Here is a 24,770-nt window from a genome sequence, read left to right as displayed (position 1 = left end):
AGAATCACCCTTAGTGGACATAATGCCAGTTGCCTATCCATCTGTTACCTAATAAGCCTGAGGTTGAGTCTTTTTCTGAGAACCCTTAGTTGGTCGGACTAGACAATCGGGAATGATGTGACCATGTTGCTTGAAATAGGTTCACACATTCTTCTTCTTACAGTGAGAAGCAATATGCCCAAAACTCTTACACTCAAAACACTAGGTTTTGGATAAGTCCTTGGAGGTTGACTTCTTACCTCCATGAGCAACAAAGGTTGTTTCAGCCCCAATTTCAGTCATCTTTCCATCAAATCCAGCAGTAGTGAGAAGACTAGTCTCTTCCCTTAGTAACTCCCCCAAAACAGAATCCAAATCTAGAAGTGTTCCTCTGCTCCGAATATTGGACCTGAATATCTCATATTCAGGTCTAAGCCTCATCAAAAACTAATTTACTTTCCTATTCTCAAAATGTTTCTGGAGATATCTCACACATTCTGCCAAGTCTGAATGATCAATATGGATAAGTTCATATTCAGCCCACAAATCAAGAAAGCATACATAGTATTCCGGTATCCTTCTATCTCCTTGACAATAAGCAAATATCTCTTCTATTTGATACTGTCTAGACATATTGGACTGTTGATAAACTTTCTTCAAATATGAATACATTTCATGGGTTGTTCTCATTCTCCTCATGCGTACAGCAATATGAGAATCAATTGAGCTGAGAATCCAGGAAACAATCCTGTCGTTATCTAGTTTCCATTGTTGCAAGGCTTTGGCCTCAGTCTCAGTTGGTCTAATGACAGTCCCATTCAAGTGTCCTTCTAAACCTTTCCCTTCAACATAAAAATCAAAGTGGAACTTCCACATCCCATAATTTTGTCCATTCAGTTTCACAGGAATAATATCCACTCTATCTGAAGCCATTACAGCATAAAACAATAAAGCACACACAGAAAGCCAAAAACAGGTTCGGCAATAGTCCAAATACCAGTCTGAACAGCAATCATTTCTGCCCAAGAGAAGGAAAGGGGAACCAGTACTACAGCAATCCAGAGAAGTCCAGAGAAGGGTCCAAACAGCTTCAACAAACAAAAAAAGGGGTTAACAGTCTAAATAAGGTAAGTTTCAGGACTGTCGAACCAAAGGCAAGAGGGGCCTAGTATGACACCAGATCTAGAGTTATAGGCTGATTGGATCAGCCGAAAGAGAGAAATGTGTGAAAAACCAACCTGTCATACATCTTTTTCAGAAAAAAAAAATGAGGGTTTTTGTGCTGATCGAAACAGCCCTTAAGAAGATCCAGATCAGAATCCAGACAGTACTGATGGAAGCCTTGAAAAACACTCTTCAATCTTGTGTAGAAACCAAAACTCTCAGGCTGATACAGATGACCTGCTCTAATACCATGTGAACAGAACTGAGAGCAAAAGAGAGCAGATTCAGCGGTGTCTAGAATAGCTGACCCCCACCCCAAAGAGCCCCTTTTATTAAAAGATATGTACAGTTACAAGAATGCCCTTATAGGGCTGAAAGATATATCTCCACATTCCTATCCCCCTCTTTCACCCACTTGTGCCTAGATTTTTGCCTCCATATTACCTCTTCCTAATACAGAATATCTTCTAATTGTTTCCTGAGCTCCCACCTTTCTAGCTTGTCCCTCTCCTCGAAAGTACCTCCCAATTCTTTAGCATCCAACTCTTCAATTTTGTTGATCACTCCTTGTTTTCTTTCCTCAATTCTACCAAACTGGAGGGCGTTCCACTCCTTAATCTTTCCTTTCATATCCTCAAGTTTCCAATAAAATTTCATGCCCTCCCAAATTGCATTTGGATTACTACCATTCCACCATGACTTGACCAACTCAACAAAACCCGGGTGGGAAAGCCACATATTCTCAAACTTGAAAGGTGATGGTCCTCTACTTCCCTCCTCCTCTCTCATTAGAGTGATAGGCCAGTGGTCTGAAGTAATTATGGGCAACACCCTAGAGGTAACCACTCCCTAGTGCTCCTCCCAATCTGTAGTGAACAAAAATCCATCCAACTCCGAGAAAATCGGATTTGACTGTAGATTGGACCAAGTGAAACAACCATGCAAGAGAGGAACCTCTTTTAACTCAAAGCCATTAATGAAACTATTGAAATTCCTCATACTAGTTATCCTTTCTCTCCTCATATTATTAGTCTCCTACGGGAATCTGATGACATTAAAATCTCCACCTAGGCACCAAGGGCCCTCCCACAGTCCTCTGATATCTCCCAATTCCTCCCAAAGTTCACCTCTTTCCCTATACACAGTTGAACCATAGACATTTGATAGGACCCATGCAAAACCATCTGCTAACTGCTTAAATTTGATAGATACAATAAACCTCCCAATTAGCTCTTCCACTCCCTCCAAGACCTCATCCATCCACAGAGTAATTAATCCCCTTGAACTCCCCCACGAAGGACTCACTGCCCACTTAACACCCCTTGCCTTCCAAATAGATCTGGCCCATCTACCATCAAACTCCATCAGTTTTGATTCTTGAATGAGAACTACATCCGGATTTGCTCTTCTTATTACTTCCTTGATCATAGCTTTGTTCCTTCCTCCCCCAAGCCCCCAACATTCCAGCTCAGAATCTTCATTTTCACTTCCTTACAAACCCTTGTCTCTACCCCTTACTTATTCCCCCTTCCTCTCCATTTACTCTCACTAAATCTCTTATCCTCCTCAACGTCTCTCCTTAATCTTTCAGCCTCATTGAGCTTTCTCTTTCTAGCCTTAGACACTTCCTTCCTTTTTCTTAAGAAAACTTTGAGATCCTTCGGGTCCTTTATTTTATAACCTAGCTGATCAGCAAACTCGGCCATTGAGCCTTCCTTGTCGTTCCCCTTGCCCTCAAACTCTTTCTTGGATCCTCAATTTTGTTAAAGCCTAGCTCCTCTATCTGTTGGCTTCCACTCGCTTCCTTCACTTCCTTACTTTTAAACTCTTCCAAAACATTTTCTATTAATTTCCAAATTCTTCCCCCCTCTTCCTCCTCTCTTTCCCTTAAGCTTCTCTTCTCCCTACTCACCTCCCCATTCTCCTTTTGAGCTTGCTGCAAGATGGAAACCTGGGATTCTGCAATAGAGCAACAGACAAGGATAGATTAGTATCAAACTAGAAATTCACAGCCATACCTTGAGTGGATTACAACACTAGTTCGACACAAAAACAAAGATTTCCTGCTCCAACTTGAAAGTCAGGAACTTGGGGTTCACAACTCTCCTTAGAAGGAACATTTTGAATAGGGAGTCTTCCTGGCATCGGTTTACCCTGTGATATACTCCTTAGGCTCTATTGCTCACCCCAGATTTGGTCATCGGAGCTTGGTTGCATGCAATCACCACATACCAACCCATCAGTTAACTGCACCTTGTTCGGAACTTGGGCATTTTCTTCCTTATTCAAATCCAGAGTGGAGTTGACTTCAACCAAGCCATACTCGGTATCATTCCTATCTGTCATCTTATTCGGCAGCTTCAGAGTGGAGTTGACTTCCTCCAAGCCCACATCAACATCAAAGAGAAGGCTAGTGTCAATAAAATCTTCTTCCAGCAAAACCACTTCCGTCACCTCTTCAAGTGATTCAATATCTGACCTAGGCAAAGAAGAAGATTCATCTTCATTAGACAATCCACAGTCAATCCACCCTCCATCTTCCCCATCCATCTCCTCTATACATGTCCTAACATATCTGGGGCTTGGGCGATCCGAACATGTCCTAACATATCTGGGGTTTGAACCCATTTAAAATTCTTCTTTGGGGAAGAAGATAGACCCAGAAATCCGTCTATAAACTCTCCCCCCTTACTTGCACTCACGTGACTTTTAAGTGAGTCACATAATAATTCCGCCTGGTTCAACCCCTTGGCTTGACTGGCCTGATTCTAGTTCGGTTCAGGTTTCTTACCCTCCATAACTCGCCCCTGGTCTGACCCCCTTTTGACTACATCAGCAAAGGATGGCCCCACCTCCTGAAAAGTTAAACTTAAATTTTTTGAATTAATTTCCTTAATTAGACTGCCACCCAAAATTAACCCGCTACTTGACTGTTCCTTCCCCCCAAGTAGCTCTCCCCTTCTAACTTTATTACCACCCTCTCTCCGCATGCCACGTGGGTTTATAGATTCCATGTCATCATCGCAAACCTCCTTTGAACAATGGCTCCACAGAGTTGCTTCAGCTTCCATCAGAATCCAAGTTTTTCTCCATAAACCATTAGAGAAGATAGCCACCACCTGAGGAACCTCTTCCAGCTTCATCGCACACAGCTTTACCTCCACAACTCGCAAATTACTAAAGTTGCAATCCACCATTAAACCCCCCCCCCCATTGCAGAAATTATCTTCTCCACAATCGTCTTCCTCCAGAGACTAACTTTAAGTTAAAGCTTCCCACAGATACATCCTACTCATTGCAAGACATATGCCACTCTTCAATGGTAACCAACCCTGCCTGTGATTGAAAAGAAGATAACTCAATCTTCTCGCCCCCTGCATCTAGAACCGCTCTACTGTCACTGAAAGGCACTACCAATGAAAACAAAGGAAGCCTAATCTTCTTTGCAATATCTGCTAAAATAGGCTGTCAGTCTGCAACCTTCGTACCAGCAGTTAGTACATATCTGTTCTCCCAAACCCCTTTCTCCACTTCCAACTCCAGCTTTTTTGTCTTCACTGAGCAGATCATAGGTTGTTCTGCCAATACTGATTGTCTTCCCTTTACTTCATTGTTCACCGCTTCACCCCCCACTTCACCCTCGATTTCTTTTTCCTGTAATTCCTTTTGCACCCCACTCTTCACCTCCTCAATCAGAACTAAATACTCTTGTAGCCTTCCAGCAAAGAGTCTCCACCCCTGTTGTTTATTTCCTTCTGGAATACAAACTATCTTCCTCTTCCCTTCCCCAAAACACTCTGATAAGATTATGTACCAGCCCTTCTTGTTAATCCTCAGTTTGACTTCAAAACTCTTCCCTTCCAACCATTCTCTTTCTTCGTGTAAATTGCTCCATCCACGAAACCTTTAACCCACACCACAGCATCCCTGAACAAAAAAAAAAACAACGGTTTTTTTCTCTTCTCTAATCTTCAGACAAGCTTGACTGTTGTTTCAGCAATCCTCGAAAACAAATTTCTTAGCTTCAAACACCATTTCTTCTCCATCTCATAACCGGCTTGAAACCTTCGCTCCCCATAATATTGTTTTTAGTTCAGTTGTTTAGTAGTTTTGAGTCATGTTAATATCTAATTTCAAGTTAAATATAAACCCTGGTTAAAATTAAAAAGAAAAAAGAATTGGGACTTTATGGTGCAGTTCTTTCATGCAATATGATTAACTGAATAGTTTTGTGGAAGTGACAGGGCTGAGGATAAATTGGATTAAAAGTGGTATTGTAGGGGTCAATTTGGAGGAAGGAGAACTACTAAGATTTGCTAAGATCTTGGTGTGTGAGACTAGAAGCTGGCCAATAAGTTACCTTTAGGAGGAAACCCTAGGTCTGTTGGGTTTTGGAAACCACTCAAAGAAAGGTTTGATAGGAAACTAGCCTTGTGGAAGAGGAATTATATCTCTTTGGGTGGAAGAATAACCTTGATTAGAGCCACACTGGCAACCCTCCCCACCTATTTCCTATCAACCTTTAGAATCCTTGCTAGGGTAGCAAGGTGGCTAGAGAAATACATGAGAGATTTCCTTTGGGATCTAGGAGAGGAGAGAAAGGACCATTTGATCAAGTGGGAGCTGGTTAGCAAACCTAAGGAACAAGGGGGTTTAGGAATTGGGAACCTCTTGGTAAGGAACACAGCCCTACTAGGTGCTTTGGAGAAATACATGAGAGATTTCCTTTGGGATCTAGGAGAGGAGAGAAAGGACCATTTGATCAAGTGGGAGCTGGTTAGCAAACCAAAGGAACAAGGGGGTTTAGGAATTGGGAACCTCTTGGTAAGGAACACAGCCCTACTAGGTGCTTTGGAGATTTCCCTTCAAGAATGATAGACTGTGGTACAAAGTGATTGAGAGCATTCATGGGGTGGATGGAAATGGTTGGGATGCAACAAAAGTCACCCCTCATAGTACTATAGCTTCTACGTGGAAAGCAATTCATGAAATCTACCCTATTTTCCTCAATTCCACCCGATTCGATGTGGGTCAAGGTACTAAAGTTCGTTTTTGGGAAGATCTTTGGGTAGGGGAAACCCCGCTTAAAGACTAATTTCCTGATCTATTTGTGCTCTCAAACCTCAAGGACGAAGTTGTTTCCAATTTGGGAACACCATGTCCAAATGGTGTGAACTGGAACTTGGGCTTTAGAAGGGGACTAAGGGAAAACATGTGTGAGTCTTTAATCTGTTTGTTGGACCCTTTAGGGAAAATCCACTTGGACCCGTTGCTGAAAGATTCTAGAATTTGGATAGGCTCTTCAGATGGCCTCTTCTCTGGCTCTTCTTCAAAGTACTTGCATCCCCCAACCCTCTATCTGGGGATTTCCCCGTTAAGAAATCAGGTACAAGCCTATCCCCCCAAAAATTCAAGCCTTTTGTTGGGAATTTTTTCTTGGAAAGGTAAGCACTTATGATATGCTATTGAGAAGAAGGCCATACACTTGCCTTTCTCCTCATGTGTGTTCTTTGTGTAAGGAAAGTGGTGAGACTATCTCATTTAATGATATCTTGTTCTTTTGTGCTTCAAATTTGGGATTTCTTTTGTACTCTCTTTGGCTACAGGTGGGTTCCCCCTCAAGATGTGGCAATACTTTTCAACCGTGACTTCTTAAGGCAACGGAATAAAAGAGGGATGGTAATGTGGAAAGAAACAAAGGCAGCACTATGTTGGGTGGTATGGGAAGAAACATGGTTTCAAATGTCACAAAATGTTGCTAATGTCACCCGACATATGTCGATGTCGAGGCTCACCGACATGAAAATGGATGGTAATATAAAAATTGCATTATTTTGGTCGATACTTCCTATATTTCGGAAATGTCAACCAAATCGGTCCAAATAACCAAAAAAATACAGTTTTTCCTATTATGTCGACAGGATGTCGACTAATATACATTAATAATATAATACAATATATTAATATAAATTATTCCATTAATAATTTCTATTTAATATTTAAAATTAAATAGTTATAAAAAAGAATTAACAAAATATAAAAACAAAAGAATAAATTAATTACTTTATAATATAAAACATAAAATATTTTTCAAGTAATAAAATATTAACTAGTTAGTATTTTTTAAAATATTTATTAAAATCAGAAAATGTTTATTAAATTTTATAGTAAATCATATTCTACATTTAATATAAAAAATCAGAATAATTTTATTAAATTTTATACTAAATCATAATTTATTATAAGTCTAGTATTAAAAATCATAATAAATTCAATGTTTTATAAGAAATCAGAATTTATCATAATCTTAATACTACAAAAAGGAGAATCAGTTTATTAAATTTATAATAAAACATAATGTATTATAACTTTAATATTTAAAAAATCAGAATAAATGTATTTCTATTTACTTGTGTTAAATAAATATATTAGAATTTATAATAAATCAGAATTAAAACAAGAAAAGAAAATATCAGATAACCTTGTAAAAACATCAAAATACATAATAAATCAGTAAATCGTCATTTACTAATTTGTTATTGATCTTAGTTTCTTAGCTTTATATAATGGTTGGGAATAAGATAATAGTCTAGAAATATGTATTAATGCTTCTTTTATCATTTTACAAAATATCATTGCGTATTTCCACAATGTCTCTAATTTTTACAATATTTCCCCTCGACATTTCCGACATATGTCCTATATTTTGGTAAGCGACATTTCCATCGACATCGACATTTTAAACCTTGGGAAGAAAGGAATAGTAGGATCTTCTTGGAAAAAAAAAAAAAAAACAGAACAGTAGAAGTGATTGACAGCATCAAGGTGAAAGTAGCTCATTGGGTAAAATCCTTGGACAGCTTTCAAGTCTTCTTAGTGACAAACATTCTAAAAACCTAGTCTAAAGTAGCACAATCCTCGAGAGTGAGAGATAAAGTAAGGCAATAAAGTGAAACTGAACTTCAATGGGAGCTCCCTTGGAAATCCGGGAATTTCAGGTATAGGAGGAGTAATAAGAAATTCTGAAAGGAGGATACTAGCTAATTCTCAGGACCTATTGGCATGGGGAATTCACTGAAGGCTGAACTTTTGGCATTACTACAAGGTCTGAAGCTGGCTAAACAGATGGGATACAGGCATATTGAAGTGGAAGGGGACTCAAAAGTGATCATTTCCTGGGCTGCAAACAGTAGCCATACCCGTGGACATTTAAACATGCAAGGAGGTTGGGGCTGAATTTAAGTGGGTCCGAAGGAGTGCAAATGGGCTAGCTGATTATCAAGCAAAACAAGGGGCATTGAGACGACAACTATTTTGGGCTGCTTTGTAATGAGGGACAGAAAAAAGAGTGATTAAATGGGATCATCAATCCCATCACCAAGTTGTATAAACTATTCCCAATCTGAAATTTAAATAAAATTCATGCTTACTGATCAAAAAAAAAAAAATGATTAACTGAACAAATGGAACTGATGCAGCAGAATGCACTTGTTTAGATCAGTTTGAGCCTTTTTGGAGGCTCAAAAAGAAGCTAACAGATCTGAAGAGAACGAAAAAATGGTACGAGAAAGACTTTTGTCCTCATTCTTGTCTTGAAGGAAATTTACGGGAGAACTAGCAAAAACTGAACGTGGAGTCTACTTAGTTTCTGTTATTTTGAGATTGCTATTTATGGTAACTTTTGGAATTACAATTTATAGTAATTCTCATAATTACTATTTCTTAAACTACCCTTATGGTTTAGCTAATTGACTAAGTATACCCCTACTGTTTGACTATTGTCTAACACTACCCCTACTGTTTCTGACAATTGACTAGCTCTACCCTTATCGTTAACATCTGTTAATATTTCGTCAAAACCCATACACACGTGACACCTAAAATTTTTTTAAAACCCAATATTTCCCACGTCCCCTTCCTCTCGACTGGCACCCCCTTCCTCCTTCGACCTCTCTCTCTCACTCCCCTCCTTCATTCTCTTTCTTCCTTTTCTCCTTCCTCTCTTTCTAAAACAAGACACCCTCCTCCAACCTCTCTTCCCTCTGTCTATTTGTGTAGGATAAAAGAATAACAACAGCTCTCACAACCATCGGTAGCTGTGGAGATCTGCAAATTCAATCGTCGTCAGTTGCTATAAAACGCTCAGCCGCAGCGAAATACTGTTAAATACTGGATCAACAAAAGCCATCGGCAGTCATTCATAGTCATCATTCACCGAGCTCAACCCCACCTTCGTTCAAACTGGATCAGCTATGGTCACCATCTTCAATTGATGGTTCGTCTCTGTCCCATCTTCAATTGTGGAGGTCACATGGCTATCAGATCTGCAAGAATAAACCACAGCAGATGGAGCCACCAGAGAGATCGACGGCAAAGGAGAAGAGATCGTGAAGACCATGTCCGAGCTGGAAAAATCCTCTCCTGCTGAGATATTCTCTCAGCACTCTTTCCTTTTCTTCATCTCTACAAGCCCTAGATGAGATCACTTCTCTTCTCAGAGGAGAGAACTGTTTTCAAAGGGATTTAACGGAAGAGTAAAATTGAGATTTCAGCCCTTCTGTCAATATTTAACGGCAATGGTAATTTTTTAAAACAGTAGGGGTAGCGTTAGACAATAGTCAAACAGTAGGGGTATACATAGTCAATTAGCTAAACCATAAGGGTAGTTTAAGAAATAAGCCCTTACTATTTTTAGTAAGTTCGCGGATTACTATTTTTAGTAATTTCTGATGTCTTTAAATTGGAGTAGCTTTAGTGGGATAAAAAAAGTGTTATTAGAGTTGTTTAGAAGTTGGAGTCCTTGTTTGAGTGTCCTTATGGGTTACTTATGGATTTGTCATAGTATTGAAACAATAAGGAGTCGTTTTGGGTTAATTTACTAGTCCAAATTGGAGTCTGAAAGGGGACATTCGAGTTAATAAGTTTGAGTCTATAAATAGAGTCATTGCAATTGAAGTTCAAGAAGAATGATTTGATGAAATAAAGAATGGTTAGTGAACTCTGGTTGTTGCCAGAAACTTTTCTCTTTTTCTCCCTTCTCTCTCTCTCTCTTATTTCTTCTTCTAGGCAATCTATCTCCTTGCCGTTTACCCTGATAGCAAGCATTCTACTTGCTTCACCATCCATATCCTTCATCTCTAATCACCCACAGCCCCTCATTCACCATATAAAGCCCACCACCAGATCCCAAATTAGTAGAACCCCTAGCCCATCCTACATCCGGAACTGAAGAAGAGATGTGGAGAATGTTTTGTATAATAACATAGATCTCATCTCTTATACTCCCCAAGTTTTTCTTGGGTAATAGATTTACAAACAAGGAGATTTATATCTTAAAAGTAGCAAAAAAGAGTTTCTATGTTTAGTGTGGTGCCAGTTTAATGGGTGTTTGTCTTCTCTTTTTTTATCTGGGTTGATCAATCTTCTGTGTTCCCCTTTTCCCCTTTTCTCTTTTTTTTTTAATCAACTCTAACACATTACCTAAATATGATCAAATTTTCTAGCATGTCTAAATTCTGGTTAGGGTTTTTGGTGTAGAACGGGGTCTTGGTGTAAATCCTTTTTGACTCTATCTTGAGTGTATATCTCTATACTCTATTGTAAAGTGGGGTCTTCTGCCCTTTTGCCATACAGATCATTAGTTCATTACATATTAATACAATTACATCATTTATCAAAAAAATGGTTCATTTTTCTACCCATGTCCAAATCAAGGTCAACTTTTCAAACCCCATCCAAATTTATCCCAACCCAGTCATCAGTTAAATCCACACATTAACAAACTCACTCATGATGAACTCCTTCCTGCTTCTACTCCATTTCCACTCCCAATCTTCTTGGTTAATCGCCTTCCTGGTATATCTATCAAATTTAAATAAATAAAGTATATCCAAACAAATTGATGAGAGTTATCCCAAGGTTTAATATGTTTAGTTTCCAAAAAAAAAGTGGGATACAAATGCTTGTCCCTTTAGAGATATAGAAACAATAAATTGTTGCTGGTTTGAAATTAAAAAAGGGAGAAGAAGCAAAGAGAAGAGATAGAAAGGAGAATGAGATTTTGGAAGAAAAGCAAAATGCCAGGCATGTTCCCCTTTTTCACACGCACAATAATACCCCTGACCACCACCCATAATAAGAAAAGCAAAAAACAGCAATAAGAATAAACTATAAAGTTATAACAGCAGCAGTAAAACAACAATGAAAAATATAAATCTAAAGAGATCTCTCAACACAAAGGAACACAAGGATTTATATAGCCAATTAATTAATAAGAAAATATGAATGCTAAATTTAAAACAGATTATATTGGAATAATCAAGTACCACACCCAACAGTAGCAACATCCTCAAACAAGAGAATGAATATGCAGAACAAAGAAAAATACAATAACTCAAAATCTATCACATTGGCCTCAGCTCTGACATGTATTGACACAAAAATAGGAAAAACATTTAATGTGGTAGCTTGCAAGTTACTAGAATTGACATCAAATTAAAAAGGGGGGGGACCACATGTATGCCACAAACCGGATCTAAGGCAATGCAGTCATCAAGCCATTGCACAGTCCGATCCACTGAAGTCCTATTTCTCTTTTCAGAAGTCCATGCAGGCACTTCATCTGCCAAACTAGCCCATATATTTGGCTTCAATGATGAAATCATCTTCATATACTCCGCAGATTTTATCTGCAGAGAAAATTTTAGTTGAGAAAGAATCTAGATGATTTATCATATTCAGAAGCAGCCAGAAAGCATTACCAACATTCGACCACAAGGTGTCTCAAAGGAAGCTCCAATTTTGTTGGTGCCATCACAATTGGGAAGGCAAAGAAGAGAATCTCTAGGAACAGCTGCAAAGCTATACCCATGCAATCCTAGCATCTGGTGCAAACCTCCAATTTTTGAAATAGCTTTTAGAGAAGGACAGTCCAAACTGCAGATCCATGGTTGCAAACAAATTAGTAGGCTTTAACTAAATATATAAATTTTGAGAGATGGTAGTAAAAAATGAGTATATGCAACTCTTAAATACCTCACCTACAGACATTGTAGGACCCATTACCCATGAAACCCATGACTAACTTTGTTTTGTAGTGTCTTTTCATAGGTCCCACTATGCATGTAGGACAAGGTATCCAATAGTAACATTAACTCGTTCTTTTCCTCAAAAAAAAAATTTCCTTACAGGGAAATTGTTTAAAGACTTCATTTTGATATTATGAAATAGCTTATTTTGATTAACAATTAAAGGGCCCAAGATTGGAAAACTCAAGTACGCACTCAATAGGTTGTGCTGTTGTGAAAATGGTATTAATAGAATACAATTTCATGGCAAAATTGCTATAATGGCTTCAAATAGAAGGTCATGTTTTCTATAAGTTTCTTTAGTTTCCAGTTTAAAAGCATCTTTCTCTAATTCTCAGTATAAAAGTGTCAACTAGTTGACTGACTGGTCAATAGAGAGCTAGATCAACTGTATCACGAACTCATTGGTTTCCACTCATGATTCTACCTACTCAAACAACCGACAGCAACTAGATCAACTAGTTGACCACAAAGTTATTTTAAAGCTTTTTGTATTTGTATTTATCTCTAGTTATTTAATGTTTTAATTTGTTATATGCACACTGTTGCTTTAACCTTTAAGTATTTCTGATGGAATGTGGTATGTTGATTGTATATAAAATAAAAAATAAGGGATAAAGATGAAAGTGGAGAGGTTCTTTTTTCTTTGAACCAATAGTGAGGTACAGAGTTGCCAGAAACAAGGAGTACATCAAATGATCAAAGGTTGCACCATTCTTTGAAAAAACAATGGATAAACTCCATATCCTAGCCCATCCAGCTTAACTTTCTTTATTTTGGGAAAAATAAATGTTTAGTTTCATCATTCTAGTACATACTTGCAACCTAATGTTAACTTAACTATGGGATTTCTTAAATTTGAAAAATATATTTCTTTCTGCTCAACTAGTCAAAACCTAAGAACCAACTAGTCATCACTCCACTGCAATTATAAAACTACAAATCTGCAATTAACCAGTTTTACTTTAGTGTTTGTTTATAAAAAGACCTTAATAGGCTATCAGATAGTAAGCCTTTCCAATTCTAATGCTCCTAGGGTTAAAATTTAAAAAGTGTAATAGGGATCTGCTGCTTAGCTCATCCAAATAGTTAGCAGGCCCTATGTACTATTTAAACACCCTAGCTGTTCTTTAAAAGTGTGACTTTCCTTATTTGATGGTGTGGTACTATCAACAGTCATGCTTGATCTTCATAACTCCACTCTTCTATGTCAATAGAAATTGTGATACCCTACCTTAACATGTCTTCTTTAATTGTTAGTATTTCTTTAAACTAACATGCAATATTTCATTTGTTCCAGACGATACCAGCTTGCAATATCCTACCATATATCATCATACAAACTCAAGTTCCATCTACCGTTTACAGAAACCCATTCAACAGACCTCTTTAGTATTTCTATGATGGCTGGTCTTTTGAGCTGAAGGTGGCTCGGATTCTAGAATATGGGGTCCTAATTCTGTGGGGGATTTCTCTTGCAAGTCCTTTCATTCTTTGGTTGCCACCTCTTCTTCCTATTCTTTCCCAGTAAAGGAAGTCTGGTGTTCTCCCATTCCCCCTAAAATTAGCGCCTTCTGCTGGGAAGTGCTTCATGGAAGCATTAATACCTTTGATTTACTTCAAGGAAGAGACCAAACTGGTGTTTGTCCCCCAACAGGTGTGTTCTTTGCAAGTTGAATGGTGAGACTGCGATTCATCTTCTTATCTCTTGCCTGTTTATTAGCTTTCTTTGTGATTGGTTTACTTCTCTCTTTGGATGTAGGTGATCTTCTCCTGATAGGTTGGAGGGTTTGTTTAGCCCTACTAGCATTAGCTGTACAAAAAAGAGGGGTAGGACCTTGTGGAGATGCACTAGAGCAGCACTAATTTGGATTGTGTGGGAGGAAAGAAATGCAAGAATATTTGAAGAGAAGGAATGAAGCAAGGAAGCTTTGGTTGAAACTATAACATTGAGGGTAGCTCATTGGGAAAAAAGTTTGAAGCTGTTCTCGGATTTCAAGATTGAAGATTTCTTCAGAGCTTGGGGTACCATCGCTGCATCCTCAACTACAAGACAAAGATCTGTTGAGGTTTGGTCTCCTCCAATAAATGGTTGGAAGAAACTGAATTTTGATGGGAGCTGTTTGGGTAACCCAGGGCCCTCAGGTATTGTGGGAATCATTAGGGATGAAGAGGGGAACATAATTGCTTTATACTCTGGCCCTGTGGAGCAGGGTGATGTGGCAAGATCAGAGTTTTTGGCTGCAGTTTTTGGGGTTGAGAAGGCAAAAGAACTTGGTATTAGAAGGCTGATTATTGAGGGAGATTCTAAAACTGTGATTAAGTGGCTGGTTAAAGAGGAAGGGGTGGCATGGCATTTGAGGAATGTATTCAGAAAACTCAAATGGCTGTCACAGGACATGTTAATCCAAGTGAAATGGGTGAGGAGGACTGCAAATAGCTTGGCAGATATAGCCAAGCAAGGGGTACATAGAACACACATGTTTTGGGCTCAAATGTAGTACTGAATTGGGACAGTTTCTATAGCTGGTTCCTTTCACAACTTCTTGTTGTAATCATGTTTCTCACATAATTAATGAAATTGTTTATGTTGCTGATAAAAAAAAGACCTCTTTAGCCAATTTGAGGTTGTTAAAAGATACTGAAAATCTTTGCTTCCATTCTTATGAGCCTATTTGGATAAACTGATTTGTAGTCATATATATTAAATATAAATAGGCTATGTTCATCCCTCCCTATGGCTGCAAATGGATCAGATGAGAATTGGATGTACCTAGATCCAAATTTTGATCCATAAGTATTCATATTTGATTTGAATCTTCTCCATCAGATTCAGATTGAAATAGAAATTGCATACCCTTAATAGGGATGAACATTCCTAGCCCAGGCTGGACACACACACACACACAGATATATATATATATATATATATTCAAATAGGTTCAATGCCCCTTATCAGTAATATAGGACCTTTGACCAGTGTTCTCAGGCTCGGACCAGACCAGACAATTGAACCAACGAGCCAATGAATCAGTGATCTTTCTGGGTTCCAATTAAATGACAATCTGAACAGGCTAACCAACCAGTTTACTGGTAAAACTGTGACCCAGTCAGCACTCCAGTTTTATCTGGTCCAATCCGGATAACATTGCCCCTAACCCTAATAAATTAACTAAAAAATGATCAAAATATTAATATATTATTAATAGAAGGAATTAGAAATAACTCTGCTATGATATACAATGAATAAAATGACTTAAAAATAACTTCTGTGAGACTTTAACATGTCAAAGGATTGAATTCAGATCCCCCTTCGAATGGATGGGAGTTTATTTCAGATTTGGACGGTGGACACCGTTTATTAGCCCTATCCAGCTATCCCCCACCCACCCCACCTCAACTCAAGTACACACTTAAGGAGTGACAGGAACCAATAACTTCTGTGAGACTTGAACGTACCAAAGGATTGAATTCTGATTGGATGGGATTTTAATTCGGATCCTTAAGTACACTCTTAAGGAGTGACGGGAACCAATAACTTCTATGAGAGTTGAACATAGGATTGAATTCTCATCCCTTTGATTGGATGGGACTGTCATGGACCTCTTCTCATTGCTGAGAAGAGAGGCCTAGGTTTCCCCAAGATATAGTATTGACACCGCTCGAAGGGGATACGTCGGAGAGCCAAAAGAAGGTTACAAGGAAATTTTGATTCAAAAGGGCGAGCTATCTTTACTTCATTTCGCTATTTATAAGTAAAGTCGGTCACAAATGATTGACACATCAGCACAGTCATAACCAAAATGATTGGAAATGGTAACCACCTAATCATTGGCTTTTTAACCGTTAGCTTGCAGGGTGATAGGGGGAATATTCCTCGATGCTAGGTGATGGATGTGTGACATTCCTCCTCCTTAAGAGGCATCTCATCCTCAAGACGGAATTCAGGAAATTGCTACATGATTTAAGGCAAGAGCTCCCACGTGGCATCCGCTCTCAAGATACCTTCCCATTGGACAAAATCTCTATAACTGCCTAGTTCCTCTGTCTCGTCATTCGCCAATCCAAAATTGCCTTCAGGTTGGGAAGAAAGGATCCATCGGGTGCTAGTAGAGAAAGTGTGGTGTTGATCTGAGTCGAGTCTCCCACTGCCTTCTGAAGGGATGGGAGATTCATCATATGGATGGCCGAACCATGCAGGGTGGTTGGGCGAAATATCAAAAATTTCTTTCTCCCATCCGGGAATCCTATTCCCTGATTTAGAAACTGCATTTTTCGATGTTCATTCATGAAACAAACCGGACCAAATCTGAAACCAAAATTAGAGAGAAGAATACCTAATACGGAATCCACGCAAAAAGCTCCTCCCAACGTAGGTGTTCACGCCCAAAGAGGTTACCAAATCTGCTTCCACTGAAGATGACACAGCAAATGTTGAGGCAAGATCAGCAAGAAGGGTTCTTCAACAAGAATCATGTAGGGTTGTGTGAGCACAACTTCAGATTGTTTCTTCACCAAGAAACAATATAAAGAACAGTTCTTGATCACTCCAAGAGGTGGAGGTTGAACTGGGTAGGGCGGCAAGAGCAGAGAGAGAACAGGATTGCAGAAAAGATGTGTTCTTTCTGTAGAATTCACCCCCTATTTATAACCTTCTCTAGATCAGCTTCCTAATCCAATTAGGAATAAATTTCTTGATCCAAATCTAATATTTGGATCTGGACTCTCAAGTGGATAAAACTTATCTTATCCAACTGCTAATCCTAATCAGATCATAAACTCAAATTCACCCATTTAATTAAAACACTTAAGCCCAGTTTGAAATGGACCTTAGGCCCATTAAGTCACACTGCTCACTTTACCCTTTAAATGCTGGCTAGTTTGGCTTTCTTTGTATAGCGTGTGACCCTAGCATTGATATACACATCAGCCACATGGGTTTAGCCCAGCCTTTGTTACAAGGCCTAGCAGAATTCACTACAGAACACAGTGAACCCCTGAGCCTATCAGTATGGGCTCTTAATGGGCCCAACATTTACACTAAATAGTCATTGGGTCCAACCACCTTATGAAGGCCCAAGGACTGTGGGCAGATGCAAGATTAACCCATCAGGTATAACCCTCAATGGTCTTACACTTAACTTCTCAGCCCATAATGATTAAACACTGCCCGACAAGAGAGGACCTCTCCCTCGGCTGCAAGGTACAGCGTTGCACTCTCTACTCACATGGATCCCAAGAATTAAAACCTTTTGCAAATATTTTGTGAAACCGTAATATATATGTATATCTCTATATAAATATGTTTTGCAAAACAAATCTCAACAATTTGAAATCAACTGCCGGTAGTTTAGGTTTCCATTAGAGAGAATGCATTCCTCGATCATTCACTTTGTCCAACAAAGGGGCTGATCCTGTCACTATGATCACCCACTCAGGTGAATTCTCGAACTGCCCCAACATACCTAGGTTTTGACCCGGTTAAGGATCTCACTGATTGGCGTATCAAAGACAGCCCAATCCGACACCTAGTGCAGTACCATAATTGAGCCTAGGGGTCAGGTGTAACATTGCAGTTTTGCCCATCTATCTCCAAGGTCCAGGGTAATACTGGAATTTGGTCCGGTTCAGGGTTTCAAGAAAACCCACACTGCATGTGCTTTGGGTCTTACGCTGGCAACTGAGACAAGCCACCGCAACCTTCTTGGCAGCACATTAGTGTTAGCCTTGGCAGGATAAATCTCCCTAGATCTATCCAACGGCTATGAAGATTCTAAACTAGCACGAGTCTCATAAGTGTCCAGTTTAAGGGTATTACACAGAAACACACCAAAACAACATGAATCAATTATGCACTTTATTCATTTACAATAAATGTCAATAAGTACATCAATCTGATTGGAGCTAAGGGCATAACTGTCTAACACCTTCAATCATGAGATATGAACGACAAGGATCTTGACCCGTGCAAGGATCTTGAATGGCCTGTAATAACACGTCGCAAGTTTCTATGACCGCCAAATAGCTACCAAGGTCTGTCGATATGGTTGTAGTCTGAGGAAAATTGAATCCCCAACCTGGAATCCCCTCTCTATTCATTTGCAGTTGGCAAATCTCTTCATTATTTCCTTGGCCCAGGTCATGTTCTCTCTTAATAGTTGCAATGTCTTCTCCCTCTCTTCCAGGGACAAAGGTTAGAAGTGTGGGCAAGCCATACCCATAAACTACTTCGAAAGGGTGCCATCTTCATGGAAGAGTGAACTGAGGTATTATAACACCACTCCACTAATGGCAGCCAATGGGTCCAATGCTACGGTTGGGTCCTAACGTAGCATCATAGGTACGTCTCCAACATTTTGTTCACTATCTCAGTCTACCCGTCAGACTGCGGATGCTATTTCGTCTACAAGGCTGAGTTGGGTGCCTTGCAAACGAAATAGCTCCTACCAGAAGAGTCCTGTAGCTATAAAGACCAAGCCGCAACGCTGACGATATTGGTAGGCATCCCATGCAATCTGAAGACTTTTGCGAGAAAAACATGAGCTACATCCAGTGTTTTAAAAGCGCAAGGCACAAGGTGAGGTGCACGCCTTTTTGAATCAAGGTGCAAAAATACAAAAAAAAAAATGCTAAAAATAAAAATGTCGACAAAAATAAAAAAAATGCCAAATTTTCAAAACAATGCAAAAAAAACCAAAAATATTGAACATAATATTAATAAGAAATATAAACTTAAATTTTAAATTAATGGTTTAAAAAAAACTATTATCTAAAATTAAAATGCATAAATATAACATGTAAAGCATATTCAAATGAAAATTTAAAAATAAAATCAAACATATAAAACATTTTCAAGCATGTAAAGCCCACAATCTCTTTTTTTCCTCAATTGCATTACTTCAAGTAGCTAATGTGATGTAAAGCATATTACATTCCTGATTCTACGAGTTGCCTTTGTGCCATGCCCCTCGAGGCAAGCCTAAACAAGTCCATGTTAGGGTCTTAAATTCTTAATTCTCACACAAAACATAATGATTTTATAATTTTATTTGCCTTTTATGAAGATATTTTATTAAGATGAGTGAATGAACAATATTAGCAAAAACGCATACAATTTTCAAAAGGCGCACGCCTGGGCACACCAAGCATCCAAGCATGCGCCTTTTGAAAGTGTTGCGCCTAGGACCTAAGTGAGGCGCCTACCCTAAAATGTGCCTCACTTGTGCACCTAGGTGCACCTTTTAAATCACTAGCTACATCTTGTGTTGTAAAAGGATGTTGCAAAGTGATGAAATGGTTACCTCGATAGTCGATCCACCACGACTATGATCATTTTTTCTGTTCGAAGGTGGGAGCCATTCAATAAAATCCATGGAAATTCCTGTCCAGTTCCTGTTTGGAATAGGTAAAGGCTGCAAGAGACCTAGCACGGGTAAATTCTCACCTTTGTTCCTCTCGCAGGCATCGCACTGTCTGATCCATTCCTTGATCTATTTCTTGTACCCTTTCTAGTGACATGCTCATTTGAGTCGATGCATAGTCTTGTGGAATCCCTCATGTCCCCCGAGAGACGAGGAGTGAAGTTCATCAAACAATCTCTAACACAACGATGAATTTTCTCCCAGAACTACCCAACCATTGCGCCATAGCAAACTGTCCTTCACTTGATATTTCCCTTTTGTTCCTCCTTTCCTCTGTAGTTCATCCACCGAGGCCATGAGTGCAGGATCTGTTTTCATTTCTTCCCTCAATTGTTCGCCCAATCAGGCACTAGCTCGATGATGGCTAGCAATTCGCTCCCTATTGCCCGAGACAGGGCATCCGCGGCTGCATTATCCTTCCCTTTCTAATACTTGATCTCAAAATTGTAGCCCAATACTTTACTAAGTAACTTCTGCTGATAAGGGGTGTTAGCCTTCTGGTTCAGAAGAGTCTCAAGCTTTGGTGGTCTTAGCGCACTACAAACTTGTGCCCAAGCATGTATTGTCGCCATTTCTGAATAGCAAAGATAATGGCTAACAGTTCTTTGTCATAAGTGGACATGGCTAAGTTTCTAGGGATGAATGCTTTGCTAAAATAAGCAATTGGCCTCCCTCCTTGTGAAAGTATCACACCAATCCCGACACCGCTTGCTTCGCAATCCGAGGTGATGGTTGGGAGCAGGCATTGCCAAAACAGGGATGGTGGTCAATGCGATTTTGAGAACTTGAAAAGCCTCCTCTGCTATCGAGTTCCATCTCCATGTTCCCTTCTTCAGTAAATCTGTCAAGGGCTTGGCTATCTTGTCGTAGTTCTTGACAAATTTGCAATAATACCCTATTAAACCTAGAAATCCCCTGAGCTTAATGGCATTCTAAGGTAACGACCATGACTGCATACATTCTACTTTGGACGAACCAACCTCTACTCATTTGCAAGAAATGATGTAGCCTAAATAGCTCACCTGGTCAACCCCAAAGAGAGCATACAGTCGATGCTCTTTGAAAGGGATAAGCACCTCCCGAAGGTAGGTTAGGTGTTCTACTTCGGTCTTACTATATATAAGGATGTCATCCAAGAAAATCAGCACTATCCGTCAGAGGAGGTCTCAAAAATCCTCATTCATTAACACCTAAAAAGTGGAACGGGCATTGGTTAATCCAAACAGCATCACCAAGAACTCATAATGCCCCTCATGGGTTCTAAAAACAGTTTTGGGACTGTTCCTCCCTGACCAAAATCTGATGATAGCCTGATTGGAAATCTAGCTTGGAAAAAATCACCGAACCATGTAGCTCATCCAACAAATCATCAATAATTGGCAAGGGATACTTATCTTTAACACACCATGTTAAGCTGTCTATAATCTATACAGAGCCTCCATCCACCGTCCTTCACAAGGACTAGGGAAGCATATGGATTGTTGCTTGGCCGAATGACTCCTCATCCCAACATCTCCTTAACTACCTTCTCAATTTCCCCTTTTTGATAGTGGGGATATCGATAAGGTCACTGAAATGCTGGTCTGGCCCCTGCTATTAAAGGAATGGCATGATTAGTTTTTCTTAGAGGAGGCAAGCCTATTGGATCTTCGAAGACATCAGCATAATCATCTAATACTTGTTATGTCTGAGGACTGGCAATACGCTATTCCCCCATGCTCTCCTTGGTTACCACTTGGAGTATATAGATATATCCAACCTTCAGTAAATCTCATTGCACCTTCTTCCCTTCCACTACTTCCAACTCCTTTTGCCTCAACCCCTACAATAGCTTTACCCCCTGACCATCGCAAAAGCTCAGGGTAAGGTTAAAGAAGTTCCAGGTGACATCTCCTAAGGTCTGTAACCAATGAGCCCTAAGACTGCGTCAAAGCCCAACAGAGTCAGCAAATAGAAATTCACTTGTAGCAGCACTCCTTGGGTCCACAGCTACTTGATCGCACCTCTTAAAACCTTTCATCCACTCCCCACTAGCTATTATTACTATAAATTTTTCACACGCCGCCGAAGGCACCTTCACCTGTTTTGCTATCTTGGGATCCAAAAAATTGTGGGAGGACCCACTATCAATTAATATGATAATATGAGAAGCACTAACAGTACTTCAAATTTGCATGGTTTAGGGATTTTCCATCCCATTAATGGCATGAAAGGATATCTCAGGGCCGGGCTCAGCTTCTTCAACAACCTCCCCATCCTCTAGGTTGGCTATAATCCAGAATAGATTCTGATTCTTGCAACGGTGGTCGGGTACATAGCATAAATCACAGTTGAAACATAACCCCTTTTCCCTCCTCTCTTTTTCTTTCATCGGTGTCATCTTCCTAATCTCAGGTGAGACCAACTTCCGAGTCCTAGCGATGGGCTTGGTAGGAAAGGTTCTCATGGTTAAAGGGGGTTTTCCACGGGGAAGATCTGCTCGAACTGCTCTCTTCCGTGTGTTCCACTCTTCCTCAAGAAGGGCCAAGTGGAAAGCTCGTGCCAGAGTTTGAGGTTCTAGCTTTTCCATACCAGCTCGGATCTTCGTCTTTAACCATGAGACAAAACACCCAACTTCGGACAGCCCTTTAACCCAACTCAAGAGGCTCTAGAATTCTTCCATGTAGTCCTACACCGTTGTCCCTTGGCTTAATTTGGAGATACGACCAGCGTAGTTGCTTCCCAGTGGTCTGATGGACCTTATCTCCAAAGTTGTAAAGAGTTGCGACTAGGTGGGGTTTGGTTGGTACTCCTTGAACCAGTTGTACCATTCCACCTTACCTTTGAACCCCAAACTGTCCATCATAACCTAACGCTCCTTCGATATCTCCTGAATCTCCAGATATTGTCCAACCAAAAGCAACCAATCCTCCAGGCCAGTGTTGTTGAACTTGGGTAGGTCCACCTTCCAGAACATCAATGGGGTGCATGTGCCGCTACCTGACTACATGGAGCCTTCCTCATTCATTCCTGGTCCACCAAAAGCTGCCCTTGCATTAGATTCTTCTAATATCTCTATTCGCGTCCCCTACCGATTCAGGCAGTCGGTGATCTCCGCCAATTGCTTCAGGATAGCTTCCTAGGTCCTTTGCAGAGCTTCTTGCGACCTTTCCATGCTGTTGAGTCGCTCCTAGAGACCAGCCTCTTGGAAATCCCATGAGACCACCTGCTCTGATACCACAATGTCATGGACCTCTTCTCGTTGTCGGGAAGAGAGGCTTGGGTTTCCCCAAGCTATAGTGGCGACACCGCTCAAAGGGGAGACACCGGAGAGCCAAAAGAAGGTTGCAAGGAAATTTTAATTCAAAAAGGCAAGCTATCTTTACTTCATTTCACTATTTATAAGTAAAGTTGGTTACAAATGATTGACACATCAGCAAAATCATAACTGAAATGATTGGAAATGGTAACCGCCCAATCATTGGCTTTTCGACGTTAGCTCACAGGGTGATTGGGGGAATATTTCCCAATGCCAGGTGACGGATGCATGACAGGGACTCTGATTGGGATTTGGAGAATGGATACTGTTTTTTATCCCTATCCCCCACCCACCCCACTACGACTTAATTACAGTCTTATGATTTGATGCGCGCGTACAAGAAACTGGTGCAAAATAATTTCGTTCTATTAAAGACAAAATGTACTTACAGACTTACAGCATAAAGGATTTGCTTCATCGCTATTAGAATTTGAACCAAAAGCAGGGGTAGCAACTTTAGTGTCCAGTTCAGGCTAAACTTAAAGGAACAATTCTATCCATAACGATTTCATGGTAATACGGTGCCACCATCACTGTCATTCTGTGCAGATGCCCAGATGGTAATGGTGTTGCCTAATGCCTGTGACCTTGAGAGCCCGCATTTACAACATTGCTTGCAAAACCAATCAAACCCATAACACAGGAGAAACAGTTGTCATGCAGGTTTTCGAGACGATTCGGGTCCATAAACTTTGCCCTCTTCTTGTCGGAGTATGAAAACTGATCACAGTTCTGAAATCAAGCCATTAAAGGTTCCCACCAAAAAGTAAATGGTCAACAAAGAAAAATACAAAGATGGGATTGTTGTGGATCATAGAGTGAATACAACTACTGAAACCCCAGAAACCAAAGCACAAGCATCATATGTGCATTGTTTTAGACACCCGGTCCCTGCAAAGCACGAAAAAAAGCAAGGAAGAGTTCAGTGTAGACTTACAAGTGAAGAGGACTCGTTTGAAGGAGATGAGAATCGGGTGAAGGAAGAGATGGAAGGATATCAGGAGAGATGAAAACGGGCAGTCCCTTTCTGGTGGAGAGAAGAAGACAGGGCGTCTCTATTGCAGTGGGGCAGCCGCCCGCATGAAGAACTCCTACCCGTGCTCTTCCATTGCTCCATGCTTTCACCGTAAAATTCATTTCCCTTTCTTTTTCTGCTCGTTACTTGCAAGCAACGTTTTGCAATAAACCCTTCCACTCCACCGTTCTATTTTTTCAAGCAACGTCGTCAGACTCGGAGCCACTCGGAGCCGGACCGTCATAGATTTGATGCTTGGTTGCGTTGTGAGGATCTTCGATTCGGTACCATGTTCACACCGTCCTCACAGACACTTGCAGCTGTGCGTTGGGAATATGTTATATGTGAATACTGAATCCGATCTCCGTTGTGAGCGTGGCCATTGCATGGTTTTCAAAATCGGGAACCGGTCAGGTAACGATTTCGTTTTACTCCAAAACCATTGATTTGGTCAGCAAATCACTGTCGAGGCGATTAGACCGTTAAAACTGTTCAACAGTTTGGTTTTTTTTTTATTTTTTGTCAGAAGTCAGAACAGGGCGTTTATTCGACTCGAACAATTGGATCATTCGACCCGGGAACCTTGAACCTTGGGCGCATCACAGTGACCTCACATGCACATCCCACCATGCATTGAAAACATCTCCCGTAAATAATAACACATAATTATGGGAAATGTTCCTAATACACTGTAGAATGTACCTGTGAGGTCTTTGTGAGGCGCCATGTATGATAAGAAGATCTGATCTCCATTGCATTTTGTGTCTTACTTGAAATTAAAAGAAGGGATTGGGATTTGCTCCTCA

At 40.0% G+C, this 24,770-nt stretch overlaps 1 protein-coding gene across 5 annotated transcripts in view; it reads right to left on the bottom strand.

The window, feature by feature from the left end:
* The window catches only part of LOC104602746 (uncharacterized), a 74,760-nt gene extending 50,537 nt beyond the window's left edge, over nucleotides 1–24,223 (bottom strand). For 2 of the 5 annotated variants that reach the window (XM_088894814.1, XM_010266537.2), the window contains exons 1-4: nucleotides 23,887–24,027; nucleotides 23,347–23,681; nucleotides 11,904–12,078; nucleotides 11,673–11,831 (exon numbers count right to left, since the gene is read on the bottom strand). In XM_088894814.1, coding sequence (XP_088750940.1) covers nucleotides 11,673–11,831; nucleotides 11,904–12,078; nucleotides 23,347–23,351 — 339 coding nt within the window. In that variant the 5' untranslated portion in view covers nucleotides 23,352–23,681; nucleotides 23,887–24,027. Of the gene's footprint in view, nucleotides 1–11,672; nucleotides 11,832–11,903; nucleotides 12,079–23,338; nucleotides 23,682–23,886 lie in introns of all 5 variants that reach the window. The other 3 variants (XM_088894813.1, XM_088894811.1, XM_010266535.3) reach the window with 3 other exon arrangements.
* Nucleotides 24,224–24,770: the final 547 nt, after the last annotated feature.

The sequence above is a fragment of the Nelumbo nucifera genome, chromosome 1, assembly GCF_055504915.1.
Source record: "Nelumbo nucifera cultivar China Antique chromosome 1, China Antique-T2T, whole genome shotgun sequence".
NCBI lineage: Eukaryota > Viridiplantae > Streptophyta > Magnoliopsida > Proteales > Nelumbonaceae > Nelumbo > Nelumbo nucifera.
Note: the sequence above shows the minus strand (reverse complement) of the source record. Positions and strands in the feature narration are given on the sequence as shown.